At 48.9% G+C, this 15,695-nt stretch overlaps 1 protein-coding gene across 2 annotated transcripts in view; it reads right to left on the reverse strand.

Moving 5' to 3' along the window:
- Nucleotides 1-1,762: 1,762 nt before the first annotated feature.
- Nucleotides 1,763-15,695, reverse strand: part of QARS1 (glutaminyl-tRNA synthetase 1) — a 30,617-nt gene continuing 16,684 nt past the window's right edge. For both annotated transcript variants that reach the window (XM_083491691.1, XM_083491692.1), the window contains exons 14-24: nt 15,322-15,452; nt 14,386-14,478; nt 13,245-13,382; nt 11,775-11,862; nt 10,501-10,647; nt 10,270-10,374; nt 7,425-7,517; nt 5,868-5,995; nt 4,387-4,453; nt 2,950-3,075; nt 1,763-1,975 (exon numbers count right to left, since the gene is read on the reverse strand). In XM_083491691.1, coding sequence (XP_083347817.1) covers nt 1,925-1,975; nt 2,950-3,075; nt 4,387-4,453; nt 5,868-5,995; nt 7,425-7,517; nt 10,270-10,374; nt 10,501-10,647; nt 11,775-11,862; nt 13,245-13,382; nt 14,386-14,478; nt 15,322-15,452 — 1,167 coding nt within the window. In that variant the 3' untranslated portion in view covers nt 1,763-1,924. The remainder of the gene's footprint in view (nt 1,976-2,949; nt 3,076-4,386; nt 4,454-5,867; nt 5,996-7,424; nt 7,518-10,269; nt 10,375-10,500; nt 10,648-11,774; nt 11,863-13,244; nt 13,383-14,385; nt 14,479-15,321; nt 15,453-15,695) is intronic.

The following is a 15,695-nucleotide window of genomic DNA, read 5'->3' on the forward strand; positions in this document are numbered from 1 at the left end:
ACAACTGGGGGCAGTATGCCCCTGAATGCCAGATGCTGTGAATCATAAGTGGGTCGAATTCTGTTGTGTTCAGGTCCTGCTTTCAAGCTGCTCAAAGGCCTCTGGTTGGCCACTGAGAACAGGATGGTGACGAGGTGGGACCCTGGATGGATGGATGGAGCAGGCTTGTCTTACGTCCTCAGTGTTGATTTTGTTTAATTTAACAAAATCAACACTGGGCCAAAACTCAAGGTTCTAAAGATAAAATAGGGAGTTGCAAGGGGAACCATTTGTGCCACCTGGCACTCCTTATAGGGTTGCTATATTTTGAAGAGCAAAAAAGAGGACACGTTTGCCGACTTCTGCTTTTAATTATGGATTGCTGCGACACAACTCTCATTTTACATATCCATGAAAAAAGAGGATGTGTCCTGGAAAAGGACGACATATGGCCAACAAATGTCCTCCCTTGTAAAAGTAGAGCTACGAGGTTAGACCTTGGCTGCCTTCTTTTACAAATACCATTGAAAACAACACTGGTTGAAAGAGCGGTCTGATTTAAAATACCGATGAGAAAGGCTCTCTTCCCCATTGCCCATTTCTGATCCATTGTTATTGAAGTGCAAGGCAACTCTCAGATGGAGATGAAATGCGGAAATAATAATAATAATTTATTATTTATACCCCGCCCATCTGGCTGGGCTTCCCCAGCCACTCTGGGCGGCTTCCAACAAAATAATAATAATAATAATAATAATAATAATAATAATAATAATAATAATAAATAATTTATTTGTACCCCGCCCATCTGGCTGGGTTTCCCCAGCCACTCTGGGCAGCTTCCATAGAAACCAAAAAAACACTAAAATATCATACATTAAAAACTTCCCTGAACAGGGCTGCCTTAAGATGTCTTCTGAATGTCAGGTAGTTGTTTATCGTTTTGACATCTGATGGGAGGGCGTTCCACAGGGCGGGCGCCACTACCGAAAAGGCCCTCTGCCTGGTTCCCTGTAGCTTTGCTTCTTGCAATGAGGGAACCGCCAGAAGGCCCTCGGCACTGGACCTCAGGGTCCGGGCAGAACGATGGGGGTGGAGACGCTCCTTCGGGTATACTGGGCCGAGGCCCATTAAAATACAGCAATGCATCAAACATTAAAAGCTTCCCTAAACAGGGCTGCCTTCAGAGGTCTTCTAAAAGTCTGGTAGTTGTTGTTCTCTTTGACATCTGGTGGGAGGGCGTTCCACAGGGCAGGCACCACTACCAAGGCGGCCCTCTGCCTGGTTCCCTGTAACTTGGCTTCTCGTAGTGAGGGAACCGCCAGAAGGAAAGACTGCAAGGAGGAATGAGAGCTGGAAATACTCTCTGAAGGAGATGAGGACAACTCTTAAAAAACCATTCATACCTTTAGCCCCATCTAAGTGCAGGTGGTAGCCTCATCCTTAGTCCTAGACATACAACCCACCTAGAATCTTACTTCTGTGGGAAACTGTGGCTTGAGGAGGTGTGGAGAGGCTCAGAATCGGATGCGGCTTATCTGCCCATCGGGACTCTCTCCACGACATGCCCCCCTCTCCAAACACACCCGTCAGGTGCGGGGCAAGCACCAAGAAATTGAAGGGGAGGAATCATAATTCTAGTTTGCAGCCCCACTTCAGAAAGGCAATAAATATTCTTTGAACCTGCAGATTCAAATCAGTGTACACACACCCATACACACACACACACACACACACACACACACACACCCTTGCATGCAATAGCCAATAACACAGGAAAACATAAAGAGGCTCCCTTTTATTGATGTGATGGATCTGAAACCAGGATGCATGTTAAGGCAACTGTGCTGGTGCTGCATGCGAGCATCACTCCCTGCCATGCAGGGGAAGAACGTGACTCCTGAGCAACTTGGGGCAAGGTGAGAAACCGCCTGCAGAAGCATCATCACACTTTCCCAGGATCCTCCTTCAGAGTCACCGTCCGGTTGAACACAAGCTGCAGGGGGAAAGCAAGCGACATTAGCAAGAGTCCTTTGCCAGCCAAGTTCTTCCTCCCCATCACCTCCCATTTTAGAGAGCAGCTTTTCTCTCTAGGACCCTCGTACCTACGGGACCACCTCTCCTGGTATGTCCCATAGAGGAACTTACGGTCTTCAAACAAAAACATCTTGGAGGTCCCAGGCCACAGGGAGGTTAGGCTGGCCTCACCCATAGCCAGGGCTTTTTCGGCTGTGGCTCCAATCTGGTGGAACGCTCTGCCACAAGAGACTAGGGCCCTGCAGGACTTGACATCTTTCCGCAGGGCCTGCAAGACAGAGCTGTTCCACCAGGCCTTTGGCCAGGGCACAGCCTGACTCCCTTCTTTGGCAATCTTCACAGAACTCTAGCCCAGTTGGTTGGCATTAATCTGATTTGAATTAATTTTATAATGAAATGATTTTAGAATGTGTATCATTTTATTGTTGTTAGCCGCTCTGAGCCCGGCTTCGGCTGGGGAGGGCCTGATATACCGTAAATAAAATTTTATTATAATAATTATTATTATTAATCTGACCTTGAGGCCTTTACCGGAACCGTTAAAAGATAAAAGGAAGCTCAAAGGCAGGTTCCGGGGAACATTTGGCCCTCCGGACATTGCTGAACGACTCCCATCAGCTGCAGCAAGAGTGGCCACACAGCCAGCAGCAATGGCAGTTGTAGTTCAGCAACACCTGGAAAGTCAAAGGTTCCCTGTCAACACAGGGTCTCTACTGGTATATCATCCCTGGCAGGAGACCCCATCCGGCCTCTGGCTGAAAACCTCTATCAAAGGAGAGAGTCTGACACCTTCCAAAGCAGTCTGTTTGTTTCACCGTCCAACCGCTCGTCCTGTCAAGAAGTTATCCCTCATGTGCAAGTGAATTTTCCTTTCCTTGCCATTTGAACAGGGGGGGGGGACCCTTCCAGGTTTTTGCCCCTTTGGGAACTGACCTTTGCACCCGTGCTGTCAGGATCGACTGAGAAATAGCCAAGCCGTTCAAACTGGAATTTGGTAAAAGGCTTGGCCCCACACACAGACCTGTCCACCAGAGCCTCCTCAATCACGGAGAGTGAGTTCTGGAATGGGAGAGAGAACAGAGAGAGAAAGATAGGAAGGAGCGGGCAGGAAAGACTAAAACAAGGCAACAGAACTTCTCTCAGATGGGCAGGCCAAAGAGTCTTTAGCCCTGCTGATTAAAATATGCAACTTTTCTCTACTCACCAGGGATGCCCCACCCAGAAGGCAAAGTGAGGTGATCACCTCAGGAAACGGGATCCACAGAGACAGCGGATCCGGCCTCCAAGGAATGCGCTACCTGCTGCCGCCATGGTGGCAGGGACGGGTGTGGCGTGCTCCTTTGAGACCCTATCTGCCGCCACCTTGGAAGCCCCCACCACGCTGCCTCTACAGCAGTCTCTTTCTCCTGCCCTTGTTCCTGCTGTAGATCTTCACTCATCCCTTCTTTCCTGGCCCGGAATTGGGCCGGCCCTGCTACTCACGGGTGCAGCGCATGAGCTCTTGTGGTTACCTGCCTTCACCATTTTTTACATGGCTTGCTTGGGAGGAGATGCCCAGGTTGGCAGGCGCACACTGATCCACACGCTCCAATTTACTTATATAGGTAAAGGTAAAGGGACCCCTGACCATTAGGTCCAGTCGTGACGACTCTGGGCGCTCATCTCGCTTTATTGGCTGAGGGAGCCGGCATATAGCTTCCAGGTCATGTGGCCAACATGACTAAGCCGCTTCTAGCAAACCAGAGCAGCACACGGAAACACCGTTTACCTTCCCGCTGGAGTGGTACCTATTTATCTACTTGCACTTTGACGTGCTTTCGAACTGCTAGGTTGGCAGGAGCAGGGACCGAGCAACAGGAGCTCACTCCGTCGCGGGGATTCGAACCACCGACCTTCCGATTGGCAAGTCCTAGGCTCTGTGGTTTAACCCACAGCGCCACCCGCGTCCCTTAATTCACTTATACCTCCTACCAAACTGCACACACAGAAGGTGTTGGCCTAGCAGGAACCACCTTACAAAACTCCTTAGCAAGGTGTACAGGGTTAGTACAATGAGATGCTTCCCTGGCAGTTTCTTTGTGCATTGTTAACCTCACCTTTTAATAATAAAAACGTCAATTTCTAATATTTTATTCCCTCTCGTTCCTCTCCTTTAATCTTGTCATATTATATAATGGAATGTGATGCCTTCTTGTTCTTGCAGTTTTCTACTTTTCCATTAAAAAAAATAACAACTGAGTACCCCCTGCTTCTCAAGCCACACCATTTCTTTCTCCCAACATTGCTCCACCTCTTTCTTCTCCCTGATTCTGTCTTCCCTAGTCCAAGGCATTAATAATAATAAAACACTCTTCTGGGCTCAGCACTCACAGGATTGACGTCACTCAGGAAACCCTGTGGCACCTCTGCGGGGTCTTCGGGGTTCTTGTGCAGGAACCTGCAAGCCAACAAAAGGGTTTACAGTCACATTGAGGATGAGGTTCGGCTGCCGGAACAGAAGACAAGAGGCTTCTGCTGCACAGGCCGGCCAATGGCACTCTCGTATCCCAAGCATGGCTCTTCCAGATGCTCTCTGTAGGCCCTGGGGAATGAGCCAAGTCCTTCTTGGGCTCGATGTTACTTCTACCTATGGTGTCAAGTCTACTCACTGAATGGAGAAAGCTGGGCAATGCAGACGGCCAGGGCCAGCCTCACAGAAGGTCCAGCCCATGTTCAATGAGCTCATCTCAACCCTGACTTGGCAGGAAGCAACAGCAAAACCCTTATCTCAGGGAGAAACTCCTCTTTTTGTAATGGGGCAGCTGACAAACTTGATGTAAACTCCCCCATTAGCTACTAAGCCGATGGAGTGGAGACACTTTGCTTTAGGTCGGGAGGCAATTAGCCTTGCCTGTTTGGGTTTTCTCTGCCAAGATTAGTGCCGGAAGTCTTCTTTTGCCAATCTATGAAGATCTGCACTGGTTTCCAGTTCATTTCCAGGTGCTATATATCTTTGGGCCCAGCGGCCTCCAAGACTGCCCTACTTGCCTATGAATCTGTCTGAATATCAAGGATGAAACATGACGATCATCTTCAGAGGCCCTACATGGTGTGTGTGTTTTCCAGTATTAGGCTTCTTTCAGCTGTAGCATCTGGAACACCTCCCCCCTCCTTCACCTGGAGACTTCTGAGGCACTGAGCTGAAGTCTTTCTGGTGCCAGATGGCTTTCTTTTTGCCCAGACTACCCAGAATTCCACAGGTTTAAACCTGACTTTTACTATGGCTGAGTACAGATTAGTGAATCTTGGTTTAATAAGGCTACGTCTATGCATAGTTGCTTCGCTGCTCCCTTCATGCAACTGAGCAAACAACCAGGAATCCATAGTTAACTGTAGTCAGAACTGGGAAATGTTAGCTAAAGTCTTCATCGCTCTGCTGTCTCTGTTTTGATGAGTTTCAGAACTATTTTAGTTACTTGAGCTGCTTCGAAAGAATAGTCCTAAGAGCAGCGTACAAATTCCCTAAGGAAACAAGTAAATAAATTGGAACGGTATAATCAATTTCCCCAGAACCACCCCCCCTTCCGGATATAGTTATAAGTTTGATTAAAACAAACGGTGTTTCAAGATAAACTCAAAAAGTGTTGGTACCTAGTTCTGTCAACCCACCTTTGAATACATAACACCACTATGCAATGCTTGAATATATAGCATCTGTGAGCTAAACCCAGGGGAGGAGAGAGACAAGGAAGTGGTTTTGACCCCTGTTACCTATTCTACTTCCCAGGAATAATAATATCCAAGGTCAAGAGGTACATGGGGAGCCTTCTCAAACAACAGATTTGCAAAGAGGGAGCGATCCTAATACTCACAGTCGCTCATACTGTCGAACCTCACACACGAGAGGATTTGACACCCAGTGGATAAAGGCTTTGGGTTTCTCTGCTGCCTCCGACTTTGTACAGGTCACCTCTAGCTCTTTCACACGTCCATTGGTGTCCTAGGCAAGGAGATGAAGGTCAGTTCCATGTGGCCACCCAGCCACTTTGCCATCATGCTTCAGGTATCTAGCTCCTCTCAAAAAACACTCCCTTGCAATGTGGAGCAGATTGCCTTCCTCGTCTCTTCTGCTCAGTGCAGAGAAGGGGAATGAATTTGCGACGACCAGCTCACTTGCTCTTGCATGAACCCAGACCTCAAATCCATGTCTGTATCTCCCTAAAAGTTCATTGCAGTTCCATTTAACATTGCAGACCTCAAATCCATGTCTGTATCTCCCTAAAAGTTCATTGCAATTCTATTTAACTGACAGGTGCTAGCTTATCTGGCCAGTTGCAGAGAAGTCAAGAAATTATTTTCCACACTCTGCCTCATAATCAAGAGACATTTTGGTTGTTTCTTCATATCAGGGAGAAAGAAAAAGGATTCTATTGCTGTTCAACAACTGCAGGATGACCCCCCCCACCCAAAAAAAAGTTGATTCAGAGCTGATGTGCCACACATATAAGCTATTTCAACAGGACACAGAAGAAACTAGGAACTTACAAATATGAAATGCTTCAAGACACTATTCATCAAAATCACAATCCCAACAGGAACCAAAAGCAAAATTATCAGGCCACAAATATATCAAATGCCAGAAAATGTTTGGACATACAACACTTTCTTTTAAAAGCATGGGGTGGGGGCAGGGGGCGGGAAACGCCAATAAACAGACATGGGCTCATCAGAATTTCATTTACAAAAATTTATAGGGTCACCACAGAAAAGGCCCTGCTGTGCTCTTGCAGATAACTCCTCATAGTAACAGTACCGGTTTATGCAACTGCATAGGCAGCAGCAAAATGGATTTCCTCCTCTTTCACTCCAATCTCGGGGACGAAATATTCAACTGGAGAATGTAACGTAGGAACAGGATGTTGGGCCAGATGGGCTTAATCACACGGTGCCTGCAGCAACTTTGGGTAGTTCTAGCCTTAGCGAGAGAGATACAACTTAAGCTTCAGAAATCACTGGAGGAGAGCCAAGGAACTGGGGTGTGTGTGTGTGTGTGTGTGTGTGTGTGTGTGTGTGTGTGATTTCATTTTCTACTACTGCAAGCAACCTCAAGGCTTATTTGATCAAAAGGCAGGTGTGAGATCTATGTTGTTGTTTTTTAAAAAAGAACTAGATTTCACCGCTTGCTTGTGCAGACAGACGAAAACCACTAAGCAGGTAGCGAATTGGGAGAAAGACCTAGCAGAGCCACAGCTGGCTCAAGGAGTCTTACAGAGCTGTAAGCATAGCTGCTGGAATGGTCCATGAGGCTGATCTAATCCGAGTGCCACAGCTGATGTTTTCTTTTATGGGAAGCTCTTAGGCCCTGATCTACAGGGATAGCTGCAGAGCTGCAGTAAGAGGGCTGTAAGGAGATGCCACGGCAGACTCACCTTAATTATGCTCTGGACAGCAATGACGTAGCCCGTGTGCCTCAAACCCACTGGCTGGCCGGGCGCCAGGCGCTTGTAACCTTTCTCTGGCACCTGCCAGGGAAGAGATGCTAACGTCAGTGGAGACCAAACAAGGGGAATCAAATCACTTCAATCCGCTGGCACATGGATGTAAAAACGTTCTGTACTAAATTGCCAGTTCTTATGGGGCCAGGCACCTCCCTCACAGCAGGGATCTGCAACGTAGCTCCCCGTAGTTATTCTCAGAGATCCCCATAATAATAATAACAATAATAATAATTTATTATTTATACCCCGCCCATCTGGCTGGGTTTCCCCAGACACTCTGGGCAGCTCCCAACAGAATAATAATAATAATAATAATAATAATAATAATAATAATAATAATCATCCCGCCTTCCCTAGGCTCAGGGCAGCTAACACCAGGTATAAAAACAATTGATTAAAATACAAGTTAAAAACAGGATTAAAATTCAACATTAAAATGCAGCCTCATTTCAGTAGAAACTCAAAAACTTTTTGGGGATGAAAACGTCAAATCTTCACCAAGGCCAACTATCCAGACTGGTCCCACATGGGCCAGAAAAAAAGCCAGGGAAGTCCCCAAATAGGAGTTCCATCACAGAAGGAAAAGGAAAGAGGGGGAGGGCATCAGGCTGATTCCAAGCCAAAGGCCAGGCGGAACAACTCTGTCTTACAGGCCCTGCGGAAAGAATATTAAAAACACGATAGAACATCAAACATTAAAAACTGCCCTAAAGAGGGCTGCCTTCAGATGCCTTCTAAAAGCCAGATAATTGTTTATTTCCTTGACATCTGACGGGAGGGCGTTCCCCAGGGCGGGCGCCACTACTGAGAAGGCCGTCTGTCTGGTTCCCTGTAACCGCACGTCTCGCAGGGAGGGAACCACCAGAAGGTCCTCGGAGCTGGACCTCAGTGTCCGGGCTGAACGATGGTGATGGAGACACTTCTTCAGAAGCATCTCTCCACAGGACATGGCAGCCTCAGCCAGAACCACATAGCTAGCAATCAGCTGGGCACCTGAACTCTCCAACGCTCTGTACGAACAGGCCCTGTCATAGCTCAGGATTCAGCAATCACAGGAAGGGGGCAGAGTTAGGGCTCCTGGTGAAATCTGGCCAAGATGATGACCTGGTTAATGTGCCTGCAGAATGTAGCCTGGTGTGGGCGGTCAGAGAACAGCCCTTAGTAGAAGTGGGCATGGATATTCCAGATGAAAAAGGCAAACAATTTGCTTCCAGTTTAAGAGACTATCAAATGAAGCTCAGACAGAAAACAAGAGGTGAGGGAAAGGTGTGCCCTTAGAAGACTGGGGGGTGGGTGCAAATAAGCCTCATTATAATGTGTTTGCATGACAAAACATACCTTTTAATAATATAACCGTGTGTGTATACAAACACTCAGGAACATATAAATGTATAACATTTATATTGGGCAGTGCAGTAATTTTTTATATTTTTTATGTCACATGTAGTGGTACCTTGGGTTACATACGCTTCGGGTTACAGACTCCAGAAATAGTACCTCGGGTTAAGAACTTTGCTTCAGGATGAGAACAGAAATGAATCGCAGGGACTTTAGCAACAAAGTAAAATGTAAGATTGGACTAACAACAGATAAATTAACAGATATGAATTTGCTGAATTAACTCTTAAAAAGGGATACAAGAACGGGAGACGTGAGGAAGTCGGGAAAATAAGCTAATTGAAAATGAGAAATTAAGAAAGAGGGAATTTTTTTGTTACTATATGTGTTTTTATCTTTTTTCTTTTTTCTTCTTTTTTCTTTGATGTGTTTAATGTTTTGTATTTTTGTATTGTATTGTTTTTTGTGATTTTGTATTTTCTTTGTCTATGTAAGCTTGTCTATTGTGAAAACATAATAAAATATTTATTTTTTTAAAAAAAGAGAACAGAAATCGTGCTCGGGCGGCGCAGCAGCAGCAGGAGGCCCCATTAGCTAAAGTGGTGCTTCAGGTTAAGAACAGTTTCAGGTTAAGTACGGACCTCTGGAAAGAATTAAGTACTTAACCTGAGGTACCACTGTATTATTGGACAAGGAGCATCTTCCCAAGTAAGACAGGTGCCGATTGCAAGCTGCCAATCTGTCCAAGCACAGAGCAAAGGACATGGATCTGGGGTTCAGCTTATCTACCACCAGGCCTAGTTTTGGCAGGAAAGCCAACCTATATGAACAGGGCCCCTTTGGGTGCCACGAGACATGTTCTAATTTTAAAAATCTGTATTTTTAGAAGATCGTGCAGAGATGGTCCAGGCCAGTCCACAAGGTGGACTTCTAATACAAACAGCCAATAACAGATCCAAAATACACTCTCCGAGTCAGAGGAGCCGGCGCTACCAAGAGAAGTGAATTAATCTGCAGTGCAGGCATGGCTGCCGTCCAGAGGATGCAAAAGCTACACAAAATTGCTGGAAAAAAGATAAAGGTGGAACCACAAATGACAATGGTGACTGCCAAGACCACCAGGAACTATGGGCAACTTGAAGATACATAACCTAAAACACCCTCCCATACAGGAGGGATGAGTGGAGACAGCAAAGTCCCTTTAAAATAAGAGAGAGCCTTTGTGCTGACACATTTTACAAACCCCGCTTTCTAGCAAGGAAGAGATGATGCCTCATCTGCTCCAGAGTCCTACAGCAGGATGAAGTATGCCCAGCTGGCATGCGGTTGAGGCGCCCACAATTTTTGTGCCCCCAGCGTCACAAGTACCAGCTTTCTTCTCTTCCTCAATGCACTGCCTCTCCCTCCCCCCACCCCCCGCCACCATCCACAGGCTCACCTCCCGGAAGTCACTCTGCTCAATATAGATGGTTGGCTGGAAGGGGACTTTGTGGAAACCTTTGGTCTCATCAGCGGGGAAATTGGGTACGTCGATTTCTAAGATCTGTAAGGAAGAAAGGAAGGATTGATGCACACTCGACGGGGGTGCTAAGAGAGGTCTAGATTTTACAGGGAGGTGGGCAAGGTGGCAAGACACCCAGACTCCACGCTGCAAAGGCCGCAGGCTTACTTTGTGCGGTGCGGGAAAATTGACGATGGTCACACACAGTGGTTCCAGGACAGCCATGACCCGGGGCGCCTGTTCGTTCAGCACCTCCCGCACACAGGCTTCCAGCATATGAGGCTCCATTGTGCACTGGGCGACTGTCACGCCCACCTGTTGAGAAGAGGTTGGAGTGAGCCAAGCAACAGGGAAAGGCCAAGCTACCAGCTCCAAGCAAGAGGTGGGGGACATATTCTCTCTCTCTCTTTCTCCAAGGCAGCCTTTCTCAAGCTGTGGGTCCCCAGATGTTGCTGAACCACAACTCCCATCACCCCTAGCTAGCAAGGCCAGAGCTCAGGGATGATGGGAGTTGTAGTCCAACAACATCGGGGGACCCACAGGTTGAGAACCGCTGCTCCAAGGGCAGAACTCCCTTTGGGGAAAGTGGTCCCCAGGGGAATTGGGGGGGCTACACACTTGTAGTGGGAGGTGCCAGAAGACGCACACCCCATTCGCTCACAAACTTTCCTCTGCTCGGCTCCCACACAGAGACAGGAAACTGGAAAGAAAGGGATCTGAGGACATGGGAACAAATCTCTTCTTGAATGATCAGCTCACTGAGCATAGGAACGGCAGGGGGAAGGAGGCACGGCTTGGAGGGGGTGCGGGGCAGTCTCGATTAAGAAGTCTGACAGGATGGATTAGGCCCATGAAGCAGAGGTTCTTCATCCCGGCTCTAAGGGGAAGATAGCTGCCCTGTCGCTCAGAGGCAGAGCATCTGCTATGCATTCAGAAGGCCCCAGCTTCAATCCCTGGCAGTGCTGGGAAACCCTGGAGAGACGCCACCAATCAGGGCAGACAATACTGAGCTAGATGGACCAATGGCCTGACTCGGTTTAAGGCAGGCTCCTATGCCAACACCCAGGCCGTTTTCAGGGGCCACAATCCCAATCTCTCCAATGCCCATATGGCTCCAGGGAGATGGCACTTTCCCCTGCTGCCTCTGGAGGCATGGAGACAGAGGTGGCACCCTGTGGCTGCTTAGCAGGAATCCAAGAGCTTCCTTAGCCAGGTCCACATTGAAGCCATGTAACTGAGGAGCATCTCCACAACAAAGGTGCTGGGGGTGCGCCCTGCTGCTCACACCATGCCCCAAAGGAAAAAGTGGCGCGTAAGCTCCATGACGCGCAAGCAAAACCCGGAACAGGGCCTGAACTCTGTACCCAGCACCCCATGGCATTTTGGGACCCACGCTTTCCCCTTGGCCGCGCTGCACCGAACCCCAAAGGACATGTCTTTACCCTGGCGCAGAAGTTGTTGATTGCCTCTGCCGGGAAGCCCCGGCGCCGCAGAGCTGTCAGCGTAAAGAGTCGTGGGTCATCCCAGTCCCTGGAATGGCAATGGCAGCAGTGAGTGGCAAGAGGCAGAAAGAAGCCTTGCTCCAAAACATACCGGCCTAGTTCCTTCCCAGCATGCCATTCATGCATCCCTTCTTCCCTCCCCCCCCCAACCTGGGACTACAGCGCTGAAGTGAAATAGGGCCTTGTTCAGCAACCAAGGGCCTAAGGGCCGCTTGGGTGGGTGGGTCTGAAGTATGCATGTGCTAGATTCTCCTGTAAGCCACTTTGAGGCTCCTTACATCAAAAGGTGGGATTATAGATCTTTTAAAATGTCTGAGGCTGCCAGAGGGAGAGGATGCAGCAGCAAAGGACCCCTCTATCCAGCTGAATTACTGCCTTCTTAGGCAGATGTTTGGATTTGATATCCCGCTTTATCACTAACCTAGGGAGTCTCAAAGCGGCTAACAATCTCCTTTCCCTTCCTCCCCCACAACAAACACCCTGTGAGGTGAGTGGGGCTGCGAGGCTTCAGAGAAGTGTGACTGGCCCAAGGTCACCCAGCAGCTGCAGGTGGAGGAGCGGAGACGCAAACCCGGTTCCCCAGATTACAAGTATCGCTCTTAACCACTACACCACACTGGCTCTCCAGATGTGAAGGGCTTTGGTGTTCAGAAAGCCCTCCAGGTGTTCTTGGACTGCTATTCCCACCAGCCTCAGCCAACACGGCTAAATGGCAAGGGATAATGGGAGCTGTAGTCCAACGACGTCTGCAGGCACCTGGTTCCGCACCATACCAGGAAAGGAGCGCTGCTCATATTACAAAAGCCCTTTCCGCTGTTCTAACGAAACTTCACAGCCTGAGGCACTGGGCCATCCAAGGAGGGACGTGAACCCAGGGCTGTGGGGAGGGGCAGCAATAAGGGCTGGGAACAACTCTGGGGATGGATCACAGATTTTGCCCAGAGATGGGTAAAAAGAAGCTCATTCAGGGTATATTGCAAGTGGATTGTTCCATAAAATTGCAGTGGTACCTTGGGTTAAGTACTTGATTCATTCCGGAGGTCCGTTCTTAACCTGAAACTGTTCTTAACCTGAAGCACCACTTTAGCTAATGGGGCCTCCTGCTGCTGCCGCGCCGCCGGAGCACGATTTCTGTTCTGATCCTGAAGCAAAGTTCTTAACCTGAGGTACTATTTCTGGGTTAGCGGAGTCTGTACCCTGAAGCGTCTGTAACCTGAAGCGTATGTAACCCGAGGTACCACTGTACTTGGGAGCCTCATGTTCCTGTTATGAATCTGAAGCCGATTATATTTCGTGAACTACCTTGGAAGTGGTGCTTTGCCCTGAAAGGTGGCATACAAGTACTTCAAATAATAATAATAATAATAATAATAATAATAATAATTTAAAAAATCAAACTCTGTTCCTCACCTGACAGCCCCTGAATCTACCAGGCGAATGATCTTGCGTTTGGAGACCACCGTGTAGAGGAGATTGAGGCGCCCATACTCCCACTGCACGGGGCAGTAGACATCCAGGGCGTTGCACAGCCAGAAATAGGAGGAGCGTCTGCCAAGAGAGAGAAGAGCAGCAGCAGCTGTCAGAGCAGCAGTGGGGAACTTTCTCCAGTCTGGGGGGCCACATTCCGTGCTGGGCAACCTCCCGAGGGCCACATGGTGGACAGAGCCAGAGGCAAAACCAGTCACAGGAGCACGTGGAAGCATTTTGCCTTCAGTCTGCTTTCTACACTGTCACACAGCTTTCCCTATCCTGCTTACATGCAGCCAAGAGGTTCAACAAGGCAAAAAAAAAAAGAGTCAAGGAAATTACAAAGCTTGGATAGTGAGGGGTGTGGCCAGAGGTGAGTCCTGGGGGCTGGACAAAAAAAAGTTTTGAGGCGGTCACATTGGTTCCTGGGCCTAAGACTCCACACCCCTGTGACAGGTCATCTATAACAGGGAAAAGCAGATCGATTCCTGTCAAGAGGCTGACGTTGGCTACCTGCTTGTGACCAGCTTTGCAGAATTTGTTTGGCTTTCGGGAATCCTGTTTTTGAGCAAAAATAATTATGCGTGGTCAAGATGAGAGCAGGACAGAGACCCAGTCACAGGGGACCTACTAAAATCCTGCTGCATGCTCAAGCCAGAAAATCCAGAGGCAGAGTGCCCCTGACAGACAGCCGACTATCTGACCTCTGTTCAAAGGCCTCCACTGAAGGAGTGGTCATTAGTTCCACCACTGAACTCATTCTCAGGAAGTTTCCCCTAGCATCCAATTGAAATCTTCCCTTCTCTAAATTAAGCCCATTAGATCTAGTTTTCACCTTTGCCATGAGGGCCGGAAGCTTGTGTTCCACTAGAGGTAAAACCAGAATCCTCAGGATAGGATATCCAAGTGGCAGATTCTGCCCCTGTACAGATGAGGAGTCTACATCCATAGAAACCCCAGCCTCCTAAATCTGGGATTCTATTTCTCCACATAGGATAAGGGATTCAGGCCTGTGGTTGCTCCCCACGACAGGAGAGCGTCTCAGCCACTTCCCAGTCGAGCAAGGAGCTCTGTTGTCTCTCACCTGGCCTGGAACTCTTTGGTACAGAGCGAGTGAGTGATGTTCTCTATGGAGTCGCAGAGGCAGTGTGTGTAGTCGTAGGTGGGATAGATGCACCTGGAACCCAGGGTACAGCTGTAAGGTCAAGATCTCCAGAACCAGAACCAGCCCACCTCTATGCAGCTCAACTCTTTCCCCACCCCCACAGCCTACCCAGCCATCAACCCCATCCCTCAAAATGCTCTTGCAGATCCACCGCACTACCATGGCGTGTGCCCTTGCTTTTAAGTCTGTTTAGGCGAAAGGCCAGCCTTCCCACCTGAGGAGAACAAGGGTCGACTGTGGCCAAGGGGATGGCATCCTGCTCAAATTCAGAAGCACTCCCCCTTCCCCTCATTCCCAAATCCGAGAGCGCCAGCCACAGTTGTCAAAAACGTTTACTGGATTTGTGAGCCGCCATTTTGCCAAGGCCCCTGAGGTGGTTTGTAAGCTTTAAACAGCAAAACAGACACGTGATATGAAACGTAAAGAGACAAGAGTCCCATGGGGGCCAACAGGGAGCCGATGGTATGGGGGCATCCTCGGCCTGGCCTCCCTCGCTTCCACCTTCCCTCAGAGCACGCAGGTCTTTAGGGGAAGGTTCTCGCTGCAATGGTTCTCCTCAGGCCATGGATGGTCCTGTATGGGCCTGGTGGTCTGTGTGCTCCCTGGCCTAGTCTCCCTCACTTCCGTTTCCCTTCAGGGCACGCAGGGCTTTCTTAAGCAGCCCTGGGGAGGGGAGGGAGGGGCTGCTGCGCACACATTAAGCCCTATGGCACAGTCATCCGTCCCAACAGAAAATGCGGGCCAGAAACATCTAACCCATCTCTGAACCAGCAACCCCAAGCGAGACGTTCCACAGGGTTCCCACCCAACCCTCCAGTACCCACACCAGACACACACACACCCCGCCTCGCGTACCACTTGTCCCCGGTGCGGTGATGTGGGGTGTATTTGATGCGGTACGCGACGGGGTCCATCTTCCCGTCTTCCATCACCAGCTTCATGCGCAGGGTGGCCTCGCCCTCCGCAAACTTCCCCTTGCGCATGTCCTGCAGAGGAGGAACCCACACTGGAGCTTTAAGCCAGTAAAAGACATAAAAGCTCGCCACGAGGTTAAAAAACAGCAGCTTCTGCCGCCTCAGTTTTTGCCCCGGCAGGAGCAGCCTTCCAGTTGTTCTGCTCTACAGGCAGACACATGTATATATAGTGGTACCTTGGGTTACATACGCTTCAGGTTACATACGCTTCAGGTTACAGACTCCGCTAACCCAGAAATAGTGCTTCAGGTTAAG

Source organism: Podarcis liolepis, assembly GCF_965112155.1.
Source record: "Podarcis liolepis genome assembly, chromosome: 2".
Taxonomy (NCBI): domain Eukaryota; kingdom Metazoa; phylum Chordata; class Lepidosauria; order Squamata; family Lacertidae; genus Podarcis; species Podarcis liolepis.